Source organism: Coenobita brevimanus, chromosome 90, assembly GCF_032717465.1.
Source record: "Coenobita brevimanus isolate Jiangsu-jjx chromosome 90, ASM3271746v2, whole genome shotgun sequence".
NCBI classification, from domain to species: Eukaryota; Metazoa; Arthropoda; class Malacostraca; order Decapoda; family Coenobitidae; genus Coenobita; species Coenobita brevimanus.
This window is the reverse complement of record NC_137043.1, coordinates 14,975,402-14,998,976: the sequence shown is the minus strand read 5'-3', so window position 1 is coordinate 14,998,976 and position 23,575 is coordinate 14,975,402. Positions and strand designations below refer to the sequence as shown.

The window sequence follows — 23,575 nt, the reverse complement described above, 5'->3', positions numbered from 1 at the left end:
AGATCAATTCTTTTGTGCTTGACTATCTTCACGTGGTCTCCCCGACATACTGCACACATGGAATCAGCATTATCTCACAATCTTCCTCTAATACCACTACATCTCTTATACACCCACTTATCACAAATACTGCATAAGATGGAATTAAGGATACTTCTCATGTCCTTGTGGCAAGCCGCATGTGGTCACTTTGTCTCTGCATTGACTGTACTGCCACCGGCCCATGTTATCAACTTTTTTGTTTTTTCTGCATTTACTTTCAGGCCCTTGTGCTCCATACCAGCACTTCCTAAATCTTTCCACTGCCTCTCTTCCATTCTGTGCAATCATCACCAAGTCATCAGCATACATCTCCCTTGGGAGTTCATCTCTGAAGTCATGTGAGAGAGCTTCAGGCATCATGATAAATAATAAGGGGCTCAAGACTGACTCCTGCTGCATGCCAGCATTCACGAAAAACTCCTCACTCAAATCTCCGTTCACTGTCACCTGAGTGTGAGCACCCACGTACATAGCGATAACCTCTCTTAACCAGCCATTCCTTGATCCTAGCTTTCTCATTGCCCACTTCATCATATATATCTTTAAAATTGACATGCATGTTTCATAATTGTCAGATTGTATTTCACATTAGTGTAGTTGGAATACTGTACTTATTGTTGTGGGCATTATATTTCCTCAAGCATTTAAGGCTAACACAAGCAGGTACTTTGAAAGCCTTTTAGAATTAGCAACAGAAAGTGGACCTGCAATAATGTTACATTTATTGCAATCGTTTACATTGTTGCTGCACTCTCATGCGATGTTGTGTAAGGGAAAACATTTTAGTAAAATGTTACTGACATGGCTTTTGTATAGTGCATATCACACATGGCCTGGTCTGCCAGTTATTCTTTGTCTGAAGTACCATTCATTTTAGATTCAGCCTTTTCACACACAGCTTTTGTCTTATTGAGACCACTGTCACTGTGATTTCAAGTACTATGCTGTACTACTGTAAATGGAAAGTGTGGAAAGTACTAAGTGATTGAGTATCCATAAGCAGAAAAACATCATATAGCTTTGACCAGAAGAAAATGTTAAAGTGCAACTGTGCTCCAGAGTAGGTTAAAACTAAAAATTTTGTAATCTGTATTTGTGTATATTATTGTACTTTGGAATACCAGTGTTGAGTGTAACAGAATAAGGGTACAATTCTGTGGCATTATTTTTTGTTGTACAGTATGTGGATATTACCAAGAAAGAATGTTATGCTTAATTATTGTACAGTACTATACACTACCCTGTAATTGTCAGAGGTTGAGAGAGTTTTGGAAGATTATGTATGTTTGGTGGTCGAGGCATGAGATAGGCCATACAGTAAAAGTGCATACTGTCCAGTGCAATGTTTCCTAATGATAGTAACTTGTACCATAAATCAATTCTGTTACGTAGTTGTATTTGCCAGGGTTGCAGTTTTGGTCAGTTTTTATACGTTCACCTCAGCCAATTTTTTTCATCCAACCTGAGTGTTTCCTGTTGTTTTTGGTGTGATTTTATCGATTTTGACCTTTGTTTCTATCGGAAGTCGCTAATTTTTGCCTAACGCGACTAGCGACTTCCAGTAGAAACAAATGGCCAAAATCAACTCAAATCATCCCTAAAACAACAGGAAACACTCAGGTTGGATGCCTGTTACCTCATGAAACATCCTATTTTTATAGCTAAAGGAAATTAATCTAACCTAACCAAACCTAACCTATCAAAATTACCTAACCTAACCTAGAAGCATACCGTACCCTAATCAGTAGGTCAAACTTTACCCTAACCTAACCAGCCTAGCCTAATCAAACCTAACCTAACCTAACCAACCTCACCTAATCTAACCTAACCTAACCTAACCAGCCTAATCTAACCTAACCTAACCTAACCTGCTGCGTGGAATGCTTACCTTAGAGATACGATGGTCCAGGTTGTGCAGTATATTTTTCTAGTAGTTTTTGACAAATTTTGAGGACCTTCAATTTTGTCGGAAATGCTTCATTTTGCCTCTTTTCCAATCATGAACTTTGACTGGACAAGGAGGTGAAAGGAAGCATTTTCGTCAGAAAACGAAGGCAAAACTCACTCAAATTGCATCAGAAACCACCAGAAAAATATACTGCACAACCAGTTAACCTAACCTAACCTAACCAACCTAACCTAACCAACCTAACCTAACCCAACCCAACCTAACCCAACCCAACCTAACCCAACCCAACCCAACCCAACCTAACCTAACCCAACCAAACCAAACCAAACCAAACCAAACCCAACCAAACCAGCCTAACCTAACCAAACCAAACCTAACCTAACCTGCTGCAGTGGAATGCTTACCTTAGAGATACGATGGTCCAGGTTGTACCTAACCAAACCTAACCTGTGTGGAATGCTTACCTTAGAGATATGATGGTCCAGGTTGTGCAGTATAGTTTTCTGGTATGTTTTGATGAGACTAGAGGACCTTCATTTTTGTTGGGAATGCTTCATTTTACCTCTTTTCCAATCATGAACTTTGACTGGATGAGGAGCTGAAATGGAGCACTTTTGACAGAAAACGAAGACAAATATCACTCAACTCGCATCAAAAACCACCAACTGGAAGTGCTTATTAACACGTAAATAATCAATATTACACCCGAGGCACGGATCACGTCCTTCTTCTTTGGAAGCTATGGCGAGAAGAGTTTGAATTTTCCACTGAGAAGGAATCAAAGACCACACTTCAAATTGATTGGTAGAATACCATCACGTGACCTAAAGCATGCTATGAGTGGGTGAAACAGACCTAGCAGACGCATGCGCAGTCGAAGGAAAGAGAAACACACATACAAACACACACATTTTTTACTCGGACTGGCCGAGTGATGATCCAAGGTATGGTTTGGGGGGGCGGGGAATTATAATCACGTGTGGCTCGTTTATTATCAGTTTCCAAGAGATATGTCATAGAAAAAAAGATTCTTAGAATGACCAATCTACCAGAATGTGTTAACGAAAAGTCGAAAATTGCATGAGTTGTACGCGTAAAGTTTGACCACAGTTTTAAGGTACTTTTAACTTTTGCTTGAAGTATTGTGTCAAAGTGAACAAGACTTTCTATATACAGTGTAGGCTTACTAGTTGAGTGTACACCCGTACCTCGATATCCAATGGTGTTGTGTACCAGTGGGAGTGGTCAGTGAGTGAGTATGTCGAATATCGAAGAAATTTTCTTTGTAACATACTGAAGACAAGCCAGAGATGCATTCCAGGCCCAAACCCAAACTCTCATATACCTTATGCTCTCAACAGAGACTGACAGAAACACCATAGGTAATGTTTATTATACTCATAAACAGTACTATTGATGAAAAATGCGACGTCAAACATCACACATGCAGGACGGTAAGATGGTGGAGGTGAAATGGTGAAATGCATTCAGGTCAGCAGACACAGCGAGAATGAGGCCAGGCAAGCAGCAAACTAGTGGGGGTGGGGGAGGGCTGGGGGATGGGGAGGGAGACATGCTTGGCAGCACTGTCTCTGTAAATGAGAGGAGAAATGAAGAAGAGAAGATAACTGAGGGAGATGGTGCCACCACCTCTCTCTGTCTCTCTTTCTCTCTCACTCACACACACACACACACACACACACACACACACACACACACACACACACACACACACACACACACACACACACCATCCTCCTGTCTGAATTTCACTTTTTTTTTTTTTTCCTTTCCCCCTTCTACATCTTTCACATCCTCCTCCATCTCATTCTCTCTCTGTTTCTTCCTTTTCTCCCTTTCAAACATCCTTCACACTCTCCCTCTTTTTCTTCTCCTTCTTTCTCTCCTTCTTCAATCTTCCCTCCCTGCTTAGTCTTTCTGTCTCATGTTTCTCACATCCTCTGTTCCTCCCCCAGTGTCATTTTTTTCCCTCCCTTTCTTCTTTCCCTCCATCTGCTTCTCACAGCTTCTTATATTCCCTCCCTTCCCCTTCTTTTCACCTTCTTTTTCCTTCCGTTCCTCGCAAGTTCCTCCCTCTCTCCCTCTGTTTTCTTCTCTCCCGCTTACTTTCTCCCTCTCTCCCTCCCCTGTTTTCTTTTTCTCCCCTCTCCCTGCTTTTTGCACTTTATCTTCTCTCCCTCCCTCCCTCTTCTTCTCATGTTTTCTTTCTTTCCCTCCCTCCCTCCCAGTTCTTTCTCCCTTCTCTCTGTTGTTCTCACAGTTTTCTTCTCTCCCTTTGCTTTCTTCCTCTTTCTCTCCCTCTCTCTTCTTTCCTTCCCTCCCTCCCTCCCAGTTCTTTCTCCCTTCTCTCTGTTGTTCTCACAGGTTTCTTCTCTCCCTTTACTTTCTTCCTCTTTCTCTCCCTCTCTCCTCTTTCCTTCCCTTTGCTTCTCACACCTCCTCCCTCCCTCCCGCCTTCTTCTCATACTCCCCCTTTTTTTTTTTTTTTCTTTCCCTCCCTCCCAGTTCTCTCTCTCTCTCTCTCTCTCTCTCTCTTTGTTTTCTCTTCTCCTCACTTTCTCTGTTTTCTCTTCTCCTCACTTTCTCCCTCTCTCCCTTTCCCATTTTCCTTTTCTTCCTTGCCTCTGTATTTTTATGCTCCCTCTGCTTTTCACACTTTATCTTCCTTTCCTCTCTCTTCTTATACTCTCATTCATTCCCTTTCGTCCTAGCGTCTCTATCCCCCATTGTTTTCTCCTCCTCATATTCTCCCTCTTTCCCTCCCCCATGTTCCTTTTCTTTCTGCCCTCTCTCTTTTACACTCTTTGTTTCTCACACGTACTCCTCTACCTCTCTTTTCTTCTTGGTCAGGCGACTTGGACCATTTGGTAGGGAGGTAGCATGGCCATTATTGCTGAGCTGGGAGGATAGGGTAATACCAGCGCACGGCTCGATGCCAGCCAGGCGACTTTGACTGATCAGTGAGGAGGCAGATGTCCATTTTTGCACTAGTGGGGTGGATGGAGATGGGGAGAAAAGCAAGGAGATGGAGGGAGGACGGGGAGAGCCACACGCACCACCATATCTGCGTTTGGATGCGTACGTTTCAAGCAGAGCTGCACATCACAAATGGAAATTCACTTCCTCAGCACAGAGCCGCAAACTCAAAAATTACCTTCCATAAATGCAAATCCACAAACTTTTTGAAATTTGCAGTTCTGCAAATGCGAATGCAAACCATATGTATCCCTTTCAGTACCACAGCATCAGTTTCATTTCATTTTGGATACCATTAGAGGATACTTGAAAGTTTAGGATGATATTTATCACAATCATGAGGTTAAAAATTATCTCTAGTCACTCGTCTACTGCAGTTATATCTTTCTTTATTCAGGTGAACACTAGGTAACCTTATGAAGTTTGGAAATTGTCTGTAGTACTTAGTGGGATATATGAAACTATATAGCAAAACTAAAATAAATACGGTGATCCCCAAATTAGTGAGGGTTACGTTCCAAATCCCCCTCGCTAATTATTGGAATTTGCTCATTTTTGATGCATTTTTGAAAATGACATTTACTGGTAATTGCATAGCCTATGATCCACTGATACTGTGATGCACTACCCATAAGTAAATGTTTCTTGTTAAATCTGTTTCCACATTGTTTTTAGCTGTTCAGCTGTGCCAACTCTTGTGTGATTCATCAGCGTAATGGTGGAAGGGACTGTCCTAAGTGTTTAACTAAACCTAACCTAACCTGGTGTAACTATACAGGCATACCCCAGTTCAATTATGTAGTTGGTTAAGTAAAAACCCATCGCTAGGTGGGGTATTGTATCTCGGGATAGCTTTAACATGTAAAGTATAGGTACAGTATGTGTTTTTGGGCTGTAGCTTTCCTCCCCAGCCAAGTCCTCAACCCACCCAGATGCATCCAAATAAGGTTTTTAGCTAACCTAAACCTCCAAATAGCTTTAAAACAAGCTAAACTAAGCCTGAAAGCAGTTTATAACTTACCTAAACACAAAAATCAAATATGAAAATCATCATATATAAGTCTGGAAAAAACTTAGTAAATTGTACCCCAAAAAGGCAGTGTTCACCCCATCCATGTCTAAAACACATTAAGTCTAAAAACAGCTTATAAATCAATCTGTACACAAAATGTAAGTCTATAATATCATCAGAATCATTAAAAAAAATTAAAACCCATCGTTAAACTGGGGTTTGGCCATCGTTAGGCAAGGTAGAGTGGTATTTCTACCCTCATTGCTAATCTGGGGTATCGCATATAGGGGTATCGTATCTCTGGGTCTACCTGTACCTAATGATTTAACCAAACCTAACCTAATTTGGGGAAGCGGTGGCTGAATCGGTACGGAGGCGGCCTGGAGTCCTAATGGACCCAGGATCGAATCCCGGCTGGGGCAGGGAACAGTTTAAGATTTGAATTTCCTAAAAAGCAGACTTTCCTGATCTACCAGATGACCCGCCGACATGTCATAAAAATACCCCCGCTAATACCAATATACCAGTCCTGTATGAGACAGCCCTAGCATGTATTCGATATGGATGGTGGGTGTTAGCGCCGAAGTGATGGTGACATGTGGAGGTGTAGGAGGACTACTGGGCCTTGGGATAGATCACTGCCCCCAAGAAAGAGGTCCTGAAGCCTTTGCCCAGAGTCAGACACATTAAAAAAAGAAAAAAAAAATACATTTGAGAAATTGGGAAATGAAATCCACCTTTGAGTATGTACAATAAGTTACTTCCATTGAGCCGGAAACAAACAATTGTAGGTATGGGTAATGGCTTAACCTTAAATGGCCATGGGTTCAGAAATGTACATGCACCTCTGGTTGGCCCTGGAACAATTTTTGAAGAGTTCTAAATTCAATTTATTTTTCTTACAGATGTGAAGAGAATCTTCTGGCGCACATAGCAATGTGTTTCTTAGCTTCCTAAACCCATCCTGTGATTCGCTATGATTCACAGAGGAATTAATAAAATTACGGTGCATGTGCCATATGGGCGAAAACATCTGAGACCTGGCTGCTTGGGATGGTATTGTAGGGTCTTGTAAACATACCAGTGACCTTCTTTCCCTTCCTATAATTGTTCACAGTTTTTTTTATAGCTCGCACTAACTCGACATCAGTGATGTTGGTACTATAAAGGGTTGTTCAATGCCAGGGGTTATGAAGGGATTAATGGAACATACTACTGTACTGTTTGCATCAGTACTCTTTGTTTGATATATACACACAAAAACAAACAAAAGTGAGCACTAAGGGGCGATTCCACAGTAGTTTTCATTTGTTTGCTTCCTCCCCAACCACACTTATAACTACATTTTTTCCAAAAAGTTCAGTATCCACTTTCACTACCTCTGTCAAATGGTTAGATAATTAAGATTGCTACATAGTTTAGTCACCAAAATCATCATATAATTCAGTCATAAGTCATTTACACAGTTCAGTTTCTTTCGTTTGGGTGCTTGCAAACCACTACAAACAACTGTGGAATTGGCCCTAAATGTACATATAACTTTCAGCAGAAAGACTTAACCAATTCAGTTCATATTCCTCCAGTTTATCTTTTGCATTTTTTTTTTCTTTTTTTTTTTTTTTTTTTTAAGGAAGAACTAGCCAATTAGTGAAGTCGTTAATTTTGAGTTCAGCAGTTATGGCGTTCTGTAGTATTTTAAATATACAATAGTAGTATATTAGACTGTTTTTACTACAAAACAAATCATTCACTGTTGCAGATAAATGAATTAAATAGTTCACACTTGACAAGTTGACACACCAGTCCACCTCTGTTCCTTGGCTCTAACTTCCTCAGTCCTCACTCCTGTCACAGTCAGACTCATCCAACAACTGAGACAACTCCATCTTGGGCAGGTCTGTGTTGTCCTTCATAAAAACAGATCGCTCAAAGTTCTCAGAGGTCAGGTTGGTTTGCGGTCAGGTTGGTTTGCGGTCAGGTTTGCATTTGCGGATGTTCTTCCACATATGCAGAACTGCAAATTTGCGTAAAATTTTTTGCAAATGCAAATCCGCAAATGAAAGCACACTTAGGCAATTGCAGAATTTGCAGTTTGCAGAAGTGATGGCAGATGTGCCCAGCTCTGGTTTCAAGCTAGGGAGTGCTGGAGTGTTCTGACTAACGTAGCAACAGCCGCTGAGATTGTGGGAATGTTCCTCAATTTCTTTTGTTCAGTCTAGCGAATCGTCGGTTATCGATGCGCCGGGTATCTGGGTGTGGGTTTACTGTACCGTGAACCGGGGTGAATTCGGACACGGGGTGGCTTCGGACGAAATTTGCATAAAAAGATTAAATGCTACGCAGCTGCTAAACGAAGAAAGATATCGCATATCTTTAAACTGGATAATGTTCCATAGTTTTTGTAAAATGTTATGTATAATTATCTTTTTAAAATATTATTTTCCACTGGTGAATATATTGTAATAAAGACAATGCTATTTTTTGGTGAAAAAATGAAAACGGGAAAACTTGGTCTGGTGTGAACGAATCATAACAAACCGCACGCTTATACACATTTAGAGGTTTACTTTAACGTCTAACTTGAAGATTGGAACAGAGAAAGGGTTAAAATCTGCAATTTAAATGTATGTAAACATGACATGAGTGAATGTGTACGCATTTTTGGGATTTAAAGGGGTGACTTCGGACAATGGATATTTAAAGGGCTGAGGTCAGACAGCATATCTAATTTGCTTTTTTTATATGTAATAAAACATATTTTGTACAATGTACATAGTCTGCATGCTTATCTTTGTTTTTGCATTTATATAACAGATGATGTGTGAGATGAACTAAGCCACAATGCCTCGAAATTACAAGAGAGTGAGTGTATCTACCAGTGATGGTAGAAGACACTATACGGTGGAACGCCGTGGCAGCCTTTTAGAGTGTGCTAGTGCAGACGTACGTGATGGAAAGTTAAGTGTCAGACAGGCTGCTAAGAAATATGATGTTTCTAAAAGTACTTTACATGACTATATGACAAAGAAACATGTAAAAAAACCAGGTGGACAAACTGTCTTTACTCCAGAAGAAGAACTACATATTGTGAACCGAGTCATTACACTGGGAGAATGGGGTCTGCCTATTGACACTTTTGAACTGCGAATGTTAATAAAGTGCTACTTAGACGAACGTGGGATTACTGTGAAACGCTTCAAGAACAATCTTCCTGGAACTGATTGGAGTTCGTGTTTTCTGTTGCGCCACAAAAACAAACTGGCTCAGAGGGTATCTCAGAGTATTAAAGTTGCACGTGCTAAAGTTGGTCCAATTGAAATCAATCAATATTTTGATAATCTTGAAAAAACACTGAAAGATGTGCCTCCTAGTAACATCATTAACTATGATGAAACCAATCTCTCTGATGACCCAGGAAACAAGAAAATCTTAGTTCGCCGAGGTACCAGATATCCAGAGAGGGTAATGAACCACACAAAATCCAACATCTCCATCATGTTCTCTTGTTCCGGATCTGGAAAGATGCTTCCACCATATGTGGTGTACAAGGCAGTAAACTTGTACAACACTTGGACAGAAGGTGGCCCTTCAAATGTGCGATACAACAGGACAGAGAGCGGGTGGTTCGACAGTAATACGTTTGAGGACTGGTTCTTTAAAGTTGGATTACCTCATGCAAAACGTCAGGACGGCAAAGTAGTGTTCATAGGGGATAATTTAGCTAGCCACCTTTCTCTGTCTGTTGTGGAAGCTTGTGAGGAGCACAACATTGATTTTGTTTTATTGCCCCCCAATTCTACACATCTCACCCAGCCCTTAGATGTTGCTGTCTTCCGTGCAGTGAAAACTCATTGGCGTAAAATTCTAAGTGAATTCAAAACATCAAGTACCTGGTATTGGAAGAAGAAGTGTATCCCTTCCAAAATCAGAGTTCCCAAAGCTTCTAGGACAACTGCTCAATAGAATAAGTGATAATATTATGAAGAATATCATGAATGGCTTTCGCAAGTGTGGGATAACGCCACTTAACCGACAGGAGGTACTAGCTCGTCTACCACAACACACTGATTCCAGTACTGATACCGGTACCACTGTTACTTCAGAGATTAACACTGATACCGGTACCAGTACCAATGCCTCATCTCAAGCATCTACCTCGGGTTATGCAACAACCCCACATGTACCTGCAAGAAATTCAAGTGCCAGTAGTACCACCGGTAGTGATTTTGCATCACATTTTGATGAGTCATTGGTCAGTGTTCTATCGGAAATGCGATATGGAAAGAAGCAATCATGCCAGAGGAAGAGGAAACTAAAAGTGCCTGCAGGCAAGAGTGTAACAGCTAAACGACTAAGGAAAATGAAAGAAGAGGGAACTGTAAGCACAGATTCTGAGTCATCCAATACTGGTACCGGTACTGCTGCAATACTTAGTGAAGTAGAGCTCCCTATCATAGATATGGATGGTGAGGACCTGCAAATACAGCCAGTGAATCAAGCAGAAGAAGATTCTCCTGAAGCAGCAGGGGCAAGTAATGATGGGACACTTGAGACACAAGAATTAGAGGCAAGTACCAGCACTGATGGGACAGCTATGACGCAAGCAACAGTAACAAGTACTGGTACCAGAACTACAACTGAGACAGCAGAGACAGATGTAGGGCCAACACGTAATCCTAAGCTACATGACTGGGTGATTGTACAACTTTCAGATGAGACAGGAAAGAGGAGGAAGTATTTTGTTGCTATTGTCATTGATGTACAAACATTGAAAGTTAGGTTCTTAAAACATGTAAGAGGTACAAAGAATGTGTTTGTAACTTCTAATGTTCCAGGTGATGAAATGTGTGCCATAGACGAGTCAGACATAGTAATGTACTTACAGGAGCCAATCCTGGACAAACGAGAACGTATGATTTTTGATCTAGATGTTACCTTATGGCCACAGTAAGTCATTGTGTGATCTCTTAGAATTCCAGTTGTTCACTTTGTTGTAATATTTCTAGTTATTGTGCCTTATTCTTGTCATATTTCTAGTCTGTTCTTGAAAAAGGAGAAGATATGATTTTCAATCTTTATGTTAATTCATGGCCACAGTAAGTCACTGTGATCTCATAGAATGGCATTCGTTTTGTACCGGTATTTATGTCACATTTCTAGTATGAGAAGAGATATTATTTAGTTTAATTGGTTTTGTGCAATGTGAGAACACATATTATTTAAGTTACCATATGGTACCGGTATGATATCCTTATAGTTTGTCCCCACTCCCTCCTCTTGTTCCTCATCTACTCCCCCCTTCCATTCCTAACTCCTCCTGTTTCTCCTTCCCAAGCTCCTTCTCTCATTCCTTCCCAAGCTCCTTCACTCTTTAGCTCTTTCCTTCCCTATCTTCTGTTCCTCCATTCCAAGTTCCCTTTAATTAGGCATTTAAATAGCCGGCACGCTTTAAACCGTCCGGTCAGTCAGTCACAATCGTGCCTTTAAACCTGCGCATAGCGTGGGAATGCACCGTATTTATGTCACATTTCTAGTCTGAGAAGAGATATTATTTAGTTTAATTGGTTTTGTGCAATGTGAGAACACACATTATTTAAGTTACCATATGGTACGGTACCGGTATGATATCCTTATAGTTCGTCTCCACTCCCTCCTCTTATTCCTCATCTACTCCCCCCTTCCATTCCTAACTCCTCCTGTTTCTCCTTCCCAAGCTCCTTCACTCTTTAGCTCTTTCCTTCCCTATCTTATGTTCCTCCATTCCAAGTTCCCTTTAATTAGGCATTTAAATAGCCGGCACGCTTTAAACCGTCCGGTCAGTCAGTCACAATCGTGCCTTTAACCTGCGCATAGCGTGGGAATGTACTCCCTATAATGTATATGTATAATCAACTAAACTGGGGTTGTAAGTCAATGGAAAATTTATTTTTTCATCTATTTTTGCTATATATCGCTACTATTTACTTGTAATTTTTCTGTATTTTTTTGTATTTTTTTCAGCAATTTTTTTAAAAGTCGCGCAGTGTCCGAAGACTCCCCAGAACTGTCCAAACATTCAGCTGAGCTACTAAGGGCCCATTTCAGTGCATTTCTAATGAGTGTCCGGGGTCACCCCAAGGCAGTCCGAAGTCTCCCCAGTCCGGGGTGACCTCGGACACCTATAAAATATTTTACTACGTCTAGATGGAGATTCTGAGATTATCTAGCTGTTAGATGCTTACAGGTTATTGGCTCACATACGTATGTAATACTTAACATCAGTATTTTGGCCAAAATAAATTGTGTCAGGATGAAAAAACCTTCAAAATCGTACGAAGTCACCCCGGTTCACGGTAGTTAGCTGTGTCAACTTTTTGCTGTTATTTTTTATTTATTTATTTGTTTCTTGTTTTATTGTCAAGAAAAGTTTTGGAAAGGTTCGTAAACCTTAGAAAGAGTGATTAAATATGTGTTTCTGTTAGCCTGGCTCATTACCTGAGAGAATTATGAATTTCCAACCTTTCTGAAGCAAGAAACATTTAAACCTTTCTATAAATGGCTGTTACCTTGTACCATTTTTTATAATGTCATTATGTAAGATTTTGCTGAAGCACTTGGGTCATGTCCATGAATACAGGTAGCATGCAGCATGTTATAGTATACAAATCCTTACAGAGAACAGTGTGGTTAATCCTGTGTAAATGTTTACAGTGTGGTCAATTCAGTGAGGATATGATTCCTACAGTGGGTTTCAACATGCGGAAGATCACTAAAGGCAACGTCACCATCAAGGTTTGGGACATTGGAGGACAACCCCGCTTCAGGTCAATGTGGGAGCGCTACTGTCGAGGTGTCAATGCTATTGTGTAAGTAGTGGCTAGCCAGACACTTTGTATGATTGATTGTATAAAATTTGTTGTAAAAAACAGTGCAATACCAGAGAAATTTTGTTCTTGCTTTGATAATGTACCAGAGTTGTTCTGCAACTTAAGATAAGATACAGAACTATATATTATCAGTGGAGATAGTTTGCTGGTACAGTATATTGACCTAAGACTTACCATTTCTCACTTTGTTCAAGACTTCAGAACTGAACTCCCATGGAACTTAATGTATGCCAATAGTTTGGTATTGATTTATGAGGATTGAAAGGGTGCCAGGGAAAAGTAATAGGAAGTGAAGAGATGGATTGGAGTACAAGGATTTGAGTGTAAATGCTGATCAAAGAAAAGTGGCAGTACTGCCAAAGCTGAGGGAGTTTGGGCATGCACAATTTATGACAAGGATGTGGCAAATACTGTTACTCCATTGCGTGCAAATGTTGTTGTTGTTGTCGCTAAGTTACTCAGTCTCTTGGACTGAGCAGGCTTATCAGCCACAGGCAAGCAACTGACTCTGCAGGGCTGCCCAATGTAGTGAGTTGATGCCTCCATGTGGTAGATATCAACGTTTTTAGGTAAACAGATGTATAAAAGATGTTGTAGAATTAAAGGTAGGCTGCAAAATATTGCTGATTTTGTGTGTCCAGTGCATAGGGGATAGCATGCAGAGGCAGAGAGGTGGGAATGGGTCGACCTTGCTGGAAAGTCTCTTGAGTGTGTAGAGTAGCATTTTTATTTATATGCTGGAGTAGCTCACTGGGGAGGGTATTATTTCTTTGGAAGTTCAGAGAGCTGTTGCCTTTCCTGACATTGAGAGGGCTTTCACTTTAAGCTAAAGGGTTCTTTACTGCCTGTGCTATGAATGTAATGCTGTATGTTTGTAAGACTGGGGTTGTTAGGAAGAAATAAGTTCACAGGCACAGATGTACTGAGAGGAGAATGATTAGATAGATCTGTAACGCATCTTCAACTGGTGGTCTCAGATGATTAGTATTGTGTATGAAGTGTGGAGAGGAAGGATAGCACTTGAATATGGTACCGAGTTCCGTAGTGTTGTAATTGTAGGTTGAGATGGTTTGGGCATGTGGTGAGGATGGAGGATGACAACGGGCATGGGAGGGTGAGAAGTATGGACATTGAAGGTAGGATTGTGAGAGGCAGATCAAAAGTGACCTGGGTTGAGGTCATGGAGTGTCAGGGATAAAGGATTGACAGGAGAGGCTGCTGGAGATCGAGCAGTATGGAGAGGTGTCATTAGTGGACTAAGGACCACACATGGAAGTGTGTTGGAGCCTTTACAAATGAAATAAAGTAATTAACTTATGGTCAGTGCAACTCTGGTATTATATTCTATTCCAGTTAATGTCAGACTTTTCTTTCCAGCTGGGAGGAAGTACCATATAAAAGCTTGGAAGTGTTAATACTGCACAGTTAGTGTCAACTGGAATGACTTCAGAAGATTTTCATTTGCTGAAAGCTTTTGTTGTTCTGTATACCTAAAGTCAGAGCTCAGTCCCCTTAGGTTGTATATAGCATGCAGTTATTTTTCCATGATAAGAAAGGTTTGTACAATATGATGGCTTTTATGAGAAGCTTTATTGGTGACCAAAGTCAGTCCACATATGGGGGTGAGTGACTTTGATTAAGGATGAGATTACTTTAGACAGCCATTTTTTCTAATTGGTGGTGATTAGGTGACCAAGGCCCGGTGCATGCAAGCATGTTGGAGCCTTTAAAAACGAAACGAAACAAAGCGGTGCATACTGAAATGTGCTTGGACAATTTGGGAGGGCTACTTTGGATGCTTAGGTACTTTAGGAGAAAATTTTAAAAAATGTGGACATAAATGAATGGCTGCAAAGAACTTCATAAAAAGAAAAAAAAAAATCATACAATAAAGTACTGTAGGAAACTATTTCCAGTAATATGAGGTTCAATTTAAAGGTTTAGTTATAGGAAACAAGCTGACAAAGATTGTCTCCACTTGTTCATCATTATTATCATCATCATCCATATCTCTTTTCCCTTTTAGGATTGGATGTGGTAGGGTCCTGAAAGTCAGGAGAAAAAGAAAGGAGAAAGTAACCAAAATTGGCTTAATTGAATAGTCTGCTCTCTCATTCACTCACCATTAATACCATCAGAATCATGGCTTCACTTCATTGGCATGCACATTTGCATTTAAGTTCTTCATCATTATCCATACCTCTTTTCTCTTTTAGGATTAAATGTGATAGAGTCCAGAAAGCCAGAGAAAAAAAAAATAATAGGAGAAAGTAGCTTAAGTTGGCCTAATTGAATTTCCTGCTCTCTCATTCACTCACCATTAAAACCATTAGAATCATGGCTCCACTTTACTGGCATACACATTCACACTTAAGCGCTTCATACCACTTATTAGCTTGAGTAAATTCAATGGCTGTCACTTCACTGGGAAAGAAGAATGGTGCTAAACTCTTGTCATATACTCTGCTGTACAAAATTCATCCAACTAGCTTGGTCCACTGTTAGTTCCCTAGCCTCATCAATTTCCTACCTCTTTTTTAACACACTCATTTACTGTATCCATGCATCTTCCAGCAAGGCCAATCTTTTTACTACCACTTACCAGTACTGCAAACACTGCACAAGATGGAGTTATTTCCCACATCATTGTGGCAAAGTGCTCAGAGGTACACCCCTTCTGCTTTGACTGTAGCATCATCAGCCCGAGATATCATCACTTTTATTTTGTCTGCATTTACACAGAAATCTAATTGGCAGTTGGTGGCAACCATCACCCACTCACTTGATGTAGTGCTGTCTACTACTTCCTTCCTCATTCTAATTCTATCTCAGTGTCTGTGCCCTCCTCTCTTCCTACTTTACACTTTCCATTCTGTCACTTTTATTAGTCCTTTCTTCTTTAGGTGACTTCCCTGAGTTACTGGCCTAATGGTTTCCTGTAACCCTGGAAATCATTAATTTACAATGCTCGGTGGTAACTAAGTCAGATTGCAGGGTGAAGTGGAGTCTGCTATGGTGCCCCTGTTAACTGGGTGGAAAGATGCAAATGTGGCATTCATTCATGAACCAAAGACACTGTTCCCTGCATCTTGTTGTGGTGAAGTGCTCTCATTTGTAAGATATCATCAGTTCATTGCACAGGATGTCCGTACAGGGGTGATTGCTTGCCTGCAGTTAATGGGTCTGCTTGGCCAGAGTGACTGGTGTTGGTTAACAACAATGGTCTCGAAATTCAGGTGGTAGGTGGTGGCCACCATCATCCATTCACTAATGTAGTGCTGCCTGCTTCTTCCTTTGCCTCCATCATTCTGTGTCTGTGTCCACCCTCCTCCCCTCCTACTTCTCCCTTTCCTTCCTGTCACTTTTTATTACTCATCTTTCCACAGTAGGTGGCTCTACATTGCATGACCAGCCTAATGTTTTCCTGCAGCCCAGGAAACCATTTACAATGCTCTGTGGTAACCATATAACCTGATAACTGGTGCTCTGGAGCCTGCAGTAGTTCCCAGCCCATGGTAACTGGATAGAGCGACTCAGATGCAGCATCCATCAAGGAACCAAACCACTACACCATTCCCCACGCCTTGCTGTTGCAGGACTCTGTCAATCACATGGGAGCATCAGTTGATTGCATGAGATGGTGCTGTTGGGATGATTGCTCACCTGCGGTTGATCGGTCTGCTCAGCTAGAGAGACCGGGGTTGATCAAGAAGAACAAACAACAACTCTGAAATCTTTGTACACCATTCCATCTCTTCACTTTGTAAATCTTTCTTCCACCACCCTCTTATTCTCCCTGGTCGACACCGGGTGATCTGCATACCACACCTCCCAAGGGAGTTCATTTTTTAAGTCGCACAAGAGAGCTTCAAGTAGCTACCATGATCAACAGTAAGGGGTCTAAAACCGACCCCTGATGTACACAAATTTTCTTGGAAGACTCGTCACTCAAGCGTCCGTTCACTCTAACCTGGATGCAGGCACCCTTGCATGATGGCATAACCAGTCTAACCAACCATTACCCAGTCCCAAGCTTTTTCATTCCTCACTTCACAAAAATGATGATATCTAGGGTTGGTGGCGGTACTGTCAAAGACGAGGGAGAGTGGCCATGTGCAATTTGCCACGAGGGCGTGGGAAGTAATTCTATCTTGTGCTGTGTTTGTGATAAATGGGTGCACAAGAGATGTAGTGGTATCAGAGGTAGACTGCGAGATAATGCTGATTTTATGTGTACGGTGTGTTGGGGAGAGCAGGTGGAGATTGTCAGGCGTGAAAGGATTGAACTTGCTGGTGAATCTCTTGAGTGTGTGGAAGAGTTTTGTTATTTGGGAGACATGTTGTGTGCTGGAGGTGGAGCTGGAGCTAGCTCTGTGGCTAGGGTGAGAAGTGGTTGGAAGAAGTTCAGGGAGCTCTTGCCTCTTCTGACACTGAGAGGGCTCTCCCAACGTGCTAAGGGGTCTTTGTATGCAGCATGTGTTAGGAGTGTAATGCTGTATGGTATTGAGACCTGGGCGTGTAAGGAGCAGGATATTCGCCGGCTCAGACGTACAGAAATGACTGTGATTAGGTCGATGTGTAATGCGTCCCTGCGTGCAAGGTCCGGGGGAGCTGGGTTTACGATGGAAGAATGGGACTGGAATGTATTGGTGTTGTGATGAGGAGAGGTAGATTGAGATGGTTTGGACATGTGGAGAGGATGGGGGATGATAATTGGGTGAGGAAGGTGAGAAGTGTTAATATTGGGGGTGGGGTATGAGGGGTAGTCCGAGAAAGACATGGGACGAGGTCATTAAGTGTGACCTCAGGGTTAAGGGACTGAACAGGGAGGCTGCAATGGATCGTGAAGCGTGGAAAGCCGCCATTAGGTGACCAAGGCTGACGCATGGAAACATGTTGTAGCCTTTAAAAATGAAACAAAATGAAATGATGTACTTCACTGCCTCCCCAGGAACTCTCTCAAAGGCTTTCTCCCAGTCAGTTGAAGCAAAATTGAGCCCTCTTGTCCTTCTTGTATATTTTTCCTGAAGTAGGTGGACATTGACTATTGCATCAGTGGTCCCTTTGCCTGGCATAAGCCCAAACCGCATATTACCAGTATTAACTCTTTCCCGTATATCGGGACTCTCTATTATCTGGTCCAGAATTTGTATGCTTCTGTAATTTCCTCTTTCCATGGTATCACCCTTCCCCTAATACACATTAACAGTTATGCTTTTCAGCAAGTCATCTGGAAGAGCACTCGTATATGATCAGATTTATCTAATCAATAACTAAACTCACTCTTATATGTCTGGAGGCCTTCATCATTTCAACAGTCAACCCAGGCAGACCCATTGCCCTCGAACTCCATCTTGCCCATTGTCCTGCTTATGTTATCAACATGAACCAAAGGCCAAACACTCCTGATCGTACCTGTTCCAGTCAAACTCCTCAATCAGCAACCAGTTATAATGCACTCACCAAGCATCCTTACTATCATCGTTGCCCACAGCTACCATCATTTTATTTATTTTTTTTTTTTTCACTGCACACCTGTGATATCCCTGTTTTCTCTCTTCATCTGTTTAGTCACTTTAAATACCAGAGTCCTCTTGTAGGACTATTTAGGGTATCTAGTAAAAGTCCTTGGCTCAGACTTTGCCCAGTATGGCTACCTGCATTCTCAACCTACACTTAGCAGCGAAATACTTCTGTCTGTAACCAACCCTTTTTCATTTCCAGAGAAGCTCTTTCTCTTTTTAGCTGTGGTGTCGATTAAATTGTGTTATTAAACAAGAAGAATTGAAAAAAAATGTGTTTATTTTACTAAGGAAGATAATCATACTACAAAGGAATCATAAAGAAAATATAAAATCATTTAGACAATTGTTTCACTCGATGTAGTTCTGCTGTCGGGTGTCTGCCCTCTCCTCTCCTCCATCCTTCTTTCCTTCTGTCCTCTTCTGTCTTCCTTAACTTCATTCTTTCCTTGTCCTTCTGCCTATGGGTAACTTTACACTTCCTCTTCTGTCTTTCTTTCCTTCATTCTTTCCTCTTCCTTCTGCCTGTGAGTGACTCTGCACTGAGTGACAAGCCAAATGGTTTCCTGTACACCAGGAAACCATTTACTATGCTGGGTGGTAACCATATAACTAAATTATGGCACCTGGTGGTTTAGTGAGTAATTATTGCGCTCCAATCGGATTGAGCTGGTGAAGGTTTATATCCAAGGAGTGGTTGGGGTTGTTGCTCATGTAATGCCACTCAGGGATGAGTGAGGCTGATCACTCTCATCTTAAATGTCGGGACCAACTGCTTAGCCCCAGGCTCCTACGCTCCTCATGGGGCAATGTAGGATTGGATGATGGATGGATGGATTTAGACAATTGTTTTTTCCCAAGAGAAGTTTGTTCTTGTACTACATGACGACAGCTTAGTTTTGTTCTGTGTGGCGGAGTCTATCTATCTATCTATCTATTGCCAGACGCCATAATCCCATAAGGGGTGGCCATTTGACTTTGAGTTATATGTTTTACAGGGAGGGACACTAACTCTTCACCAACCCACTTGTTGACACGTAGGGAACACGTATGGTTTGGTTATATGGTTACCATTCAGCGTTGTAAATGGTTTCTTGGCTTACAGGAAACCATTTGGCTTGTCACTCAATGTAAAGCCACCTGTAAAGGAAAGAAAAGCAATAAGAAGTGACAGGAAAGATGGGAGAAATAGGAAGGGAGGAGGGCAGGCACAGAAAAAGAATGATTAAGGCTAAGGAAGAAGTAGGCAGCACTACATCAAGCCATCCGCTTGAATTTCGATCGATGAAAGTACAGTATAGTGTACACAGTACAGTACAGTGAGGCATGCTTCCTTTTTTTTATGTTTTAATATTTTTTTTTTTATGCATTCATTATTTATTTTGGGTGTTATTGTGCAGTATTCTCCAATAATGTCCTTACATCACTGCCATCATCATCATCACCACCACCATCAACATGAAATGTGTTTCTGTACAGAAAATTACATCGTACTTCACAGCTGGGGAATGGCTGGGAGAAGGAGGGAGGTGAGAAGACAGGAAGAAATCAGTAGGACAGAGGTTGTGGAAGCAATGAAGAATGTCAAATTGGGGTAAGCCCCAGGAATTGATGGAGTGTGAGATGAAATGCTGAAGCATGGGGGAGAGATAGTAGTAGAATGGATGTGGAAGATGTGCAGATTGGCCTGGGAGGAAGGTAGAGTCCCGGAGGATTGGAAGTCACGTATAATTATTCTCTTGTACAAAGGAAAAGGGGAAAAAGAAGTGTTTGGTAATCATAGGGGCATTTGTCTTCTTAGTGTAATAGGAAAAGTGTATGGTGGGATACTTATTGACAGAGTTAGGGAAAGAATAGAGGAATTAGTTGGAAAAGAACAGGGAGGCTTTAGGAAGGGGAGAGGTTGTGTATATCAGATATTCATTCTTAGATCTTTAGTGGAAAAGTTTCTAGAGAGGGGAAAGAAGTTGTATGCGGCTTTCATGGATTTGGAGAAAGCATATGACGGGGTGGATAGACAAGGATTGTGGAAAGTATTAAGAATATATGGAGTAGATGGGAAGTTGTTGAAAGCTGTGGAGAGTATGTACGATGGTGCGACAGTATTGTGATACCAACTCTAATATATGGAAGTGAAGCTTGGACGTTGTTGGATGGACACAAGTCAAGAGTGAGAGCAATGGAAAGAGTTATTTAAGAGGAGCCTGTGGAGTCACATGGAGAGATAGGCTGACAAATGAGTTTATAAAGGAGCATTTTGGTGTGGATGTGGATGTGATAGGAAGCATTAGGAGGAACACATTGAGGTGGTTTGGCCATGTGGAGAAGATGTAGGGTGAGAGACTGATGAGGAGAGTGTATGTGAGTGAGGTGGAGGGGGGAAGAGGGAGGGGGAGGCCGAGGATGAGATGGAGGGATGGGGTGGAGAGGTATATGAGAGAGGGGGGTGTGAGTTGGGAGCAGGGCAGTGAAATGGCAGGGGACAGGGCGACGTGGGGGCGATTTGTTTATGGCCACCTCGTATGGGATTGAGGCGTCTGGCAATAGATAGATAGATAGACAGACTTCACAGTACATTACAGTACACTCAACCCCCTGCTATCGCGCCTAATTGGTCACACGAAACGCGCGTGATAGCTGAATACTCGATAGCTGAACTGAACAATCAATGGGAAAATTTCTAATTGGTTTTTCGGTGCCCCATTTTTCTAACTTTTAACCACTTTATGCCTATGATTTCCTGCGAATCTTTCCTCTAACATGAAATAAAGCATTATTATATTAAAAATAATAGTATAATGAATAAATAAACAACATAAAAGGCCATCAGACTTTTATAAGGATTACGGCTTGGGTGGTTTCATGGGTTCCGAGGCTTGGGAGTGACTTAGTTGCCGCCAGATCTCTTTGTCTGTCTCCATTTCTTTAGTGTCCAAGCTAAAGGGGGTATCACATGGTACCTTATATCAGGAACGGCTGAGGAACATTTAAGTGGAAGAAAACTTGGACGCTATCACAGACGTTCCTCACACTGTCGTCAGAACCCCGTCTCAGTTGTAAACACGTGATTACTTTATCGACATCACAGTTTTTTCGCCATAAGAAATATTAACTCATTATAAGGGTTTCAAAATGATTGATATTTATTCTAAAATACAATATTAATAAGTATTCAGTGTTAGGCTAAATTTCAATGCCGTAGTACGATATATTCTTTTGAGCCGAATGGGTTTTGGTCACTGTTTTGCCCGTCGTGTCCTCGGCAGGAATCCGTTCAGATGCATTCCAAATGCCCGTGCTATAATCGGGAATTTTACCACGTTACCATTCCGATTAACCATCGTATCCTCTGCAAACCTCGTAAGAAGTGCTGTGTGAATAAGTTTCGCTTAGCCTGTCTTCAAACTCGACGCGTGATAGCGGTCTTGGGGTGCGTGATAGCATGTATGGTTGTGCATTTGATGTGTGCGTGATAGCAGATAAACGTGTTAGCTGAACACGCGATAACAGGGGGTTGAGTGTAGTTCAATATTAGGAACATCTGTTAGCTATTTTTCGACAATTTATAGTATTTAGTGAGGGTTTTACAACGCGTGTTTATACAGTACTGCCAGGTGAAAGAAAACAGGTCTACCAGCTGGGGTGACTTTGATATTATCCCCATCGTCAACATGCAGTTGCTTCTGTACATAAAGTTTCAGTGTACTTAACAGTACATTATGGTACAGTATTTTCTTATTAGGAAAGTCTTTTAGCTGTAGTTTGACGTTTTAAAGCGTTTTGTAGGAGTTAGGGTTGGGGGGAAGGGGTCCCTAGAGGGGTCTTTTGCGTAATCTGACATTTTGACAGTATCTGTCAGGCCTTTGGCTCTATTACGCCAGATAATTGGGAGTTTACTGCATTTGGAACTGTATGGGGGAAAAGTTTTGACCTGTATTTGTGAGTGTTTAGGTTATGGATGCTGTAGCTTCTCCCACACATTTTGCAAGGCTAAATGCAACATTTTTGCATCAACATAAACAAAGCAGAGTAGGAGAAGGACAGGTATTTTGAATATTCACATGGCAGTATGTAATCAAGCATCCAGCAGATTTTCTGCATGCTCCTGGTCAGATGGTATGATGTCACTTCAGCAAACCAGGTATATTTGCAGCCTAAGAACATGCAAACTGAGGACTCAGTGTACATTGTATTCCTCAGTGTTCATGTTAAATTTAACATATCTGAGCATACTCTTTGCAGATTATGTTATTCAGTGATGGCACAGGAAAGATTAGTGAAGGCTGTGTCTTAGCTCTTCAGTTTGGAAACAAAAAATAAAATTCAAGTTGAATACAGTCATCCCTACTTGTCAAGTGGGGTTGGTGGAGGATTAGTGCCCCTCCCTGTAAAAACAATTAACTCTAAGCCCTTGGCCACCCTGTTCGGGATACATGGCGTCTGGCAATGAATGAATGAAAATACAGTCATCTTGTGAGTGAAGGAATATACGTTTATAAAATTATTTTCAAATTGTAAAGGTTAAGTTGAATGTGGATTTGCTTCCTAAAATTTATCAAGGTTTTCAGTACAATAACAAAATTGTCTTTGTTGTGACAGTTCATAATGCTGTGGTACGGTTAACCCTTTCTTTTCAGTGACTCCTATTTTCTTGGTGTCCTTGCTGCCACAAAGCAATTTCATTCAGCTTAATGGAGACATCTTGGATTAAAGAGATGATTAAAGATTATATCTAAGCTCTCTAACATGAATAGTCCACTTTATGGTAACAAATTATTTAGGTATACCAAGAACAAAATATTAAGTTCATCATCGGATTGGAGGAGTTACCCCGAGGTGTCCCGACGCTGTATGGATACATCGCCACGTTTTGTCACGGTGACACCTGACGACGTATCCATACGTTGTGAAGATGCGAGGCCCGTCATCTGCACATTTTCCAAGTTTCACGGTTGATTTTTGGTAGAAATATGTGGGAAACCTTCCTCTACCCAACGTCAGGCGGGGATAATGCCTGGCCCCCCCTTCCCCCCCGCACGCCATTTTCTCTTCAACTCACCTGTTAGCAGTGATATTGTTGCACCACGGTCTCACCAGTGACAAAATTCAGGGCGAAAGTGATTCTTGAGGTGGAGGACAAAGGAAGAAACAAGCAGAAGTGATGAGGCGGTAACGTTGTAAATGAAGGTGCCATATGTTGATGTGTTTGGTGAGTGAACAATGCTTA

General features: G+C 41.4%; 1 protein-coding gene across 1 annotated transcript in view; it reads left to right on the top strand.

The window, feature by feature from the left end:
* Positions 1-23,575, top strand: part of Arl8 (ADP-ribosylation factor-like protein 8) — a 117,778-nt gene that overhangs the window by 10,896 nt on the left and 83,307 nt on the right. The window contains exon 2 of the mRNA XM_080281722.1: positions 12,651-12,805. Within this exon, the coding sequence (XP_080137848.1) occupies positions 12,651-12,805 (155 nt within the window). The remainder of the gene's footprint in view (positions 1-12,650; positions 12,806-23,575) is intronic.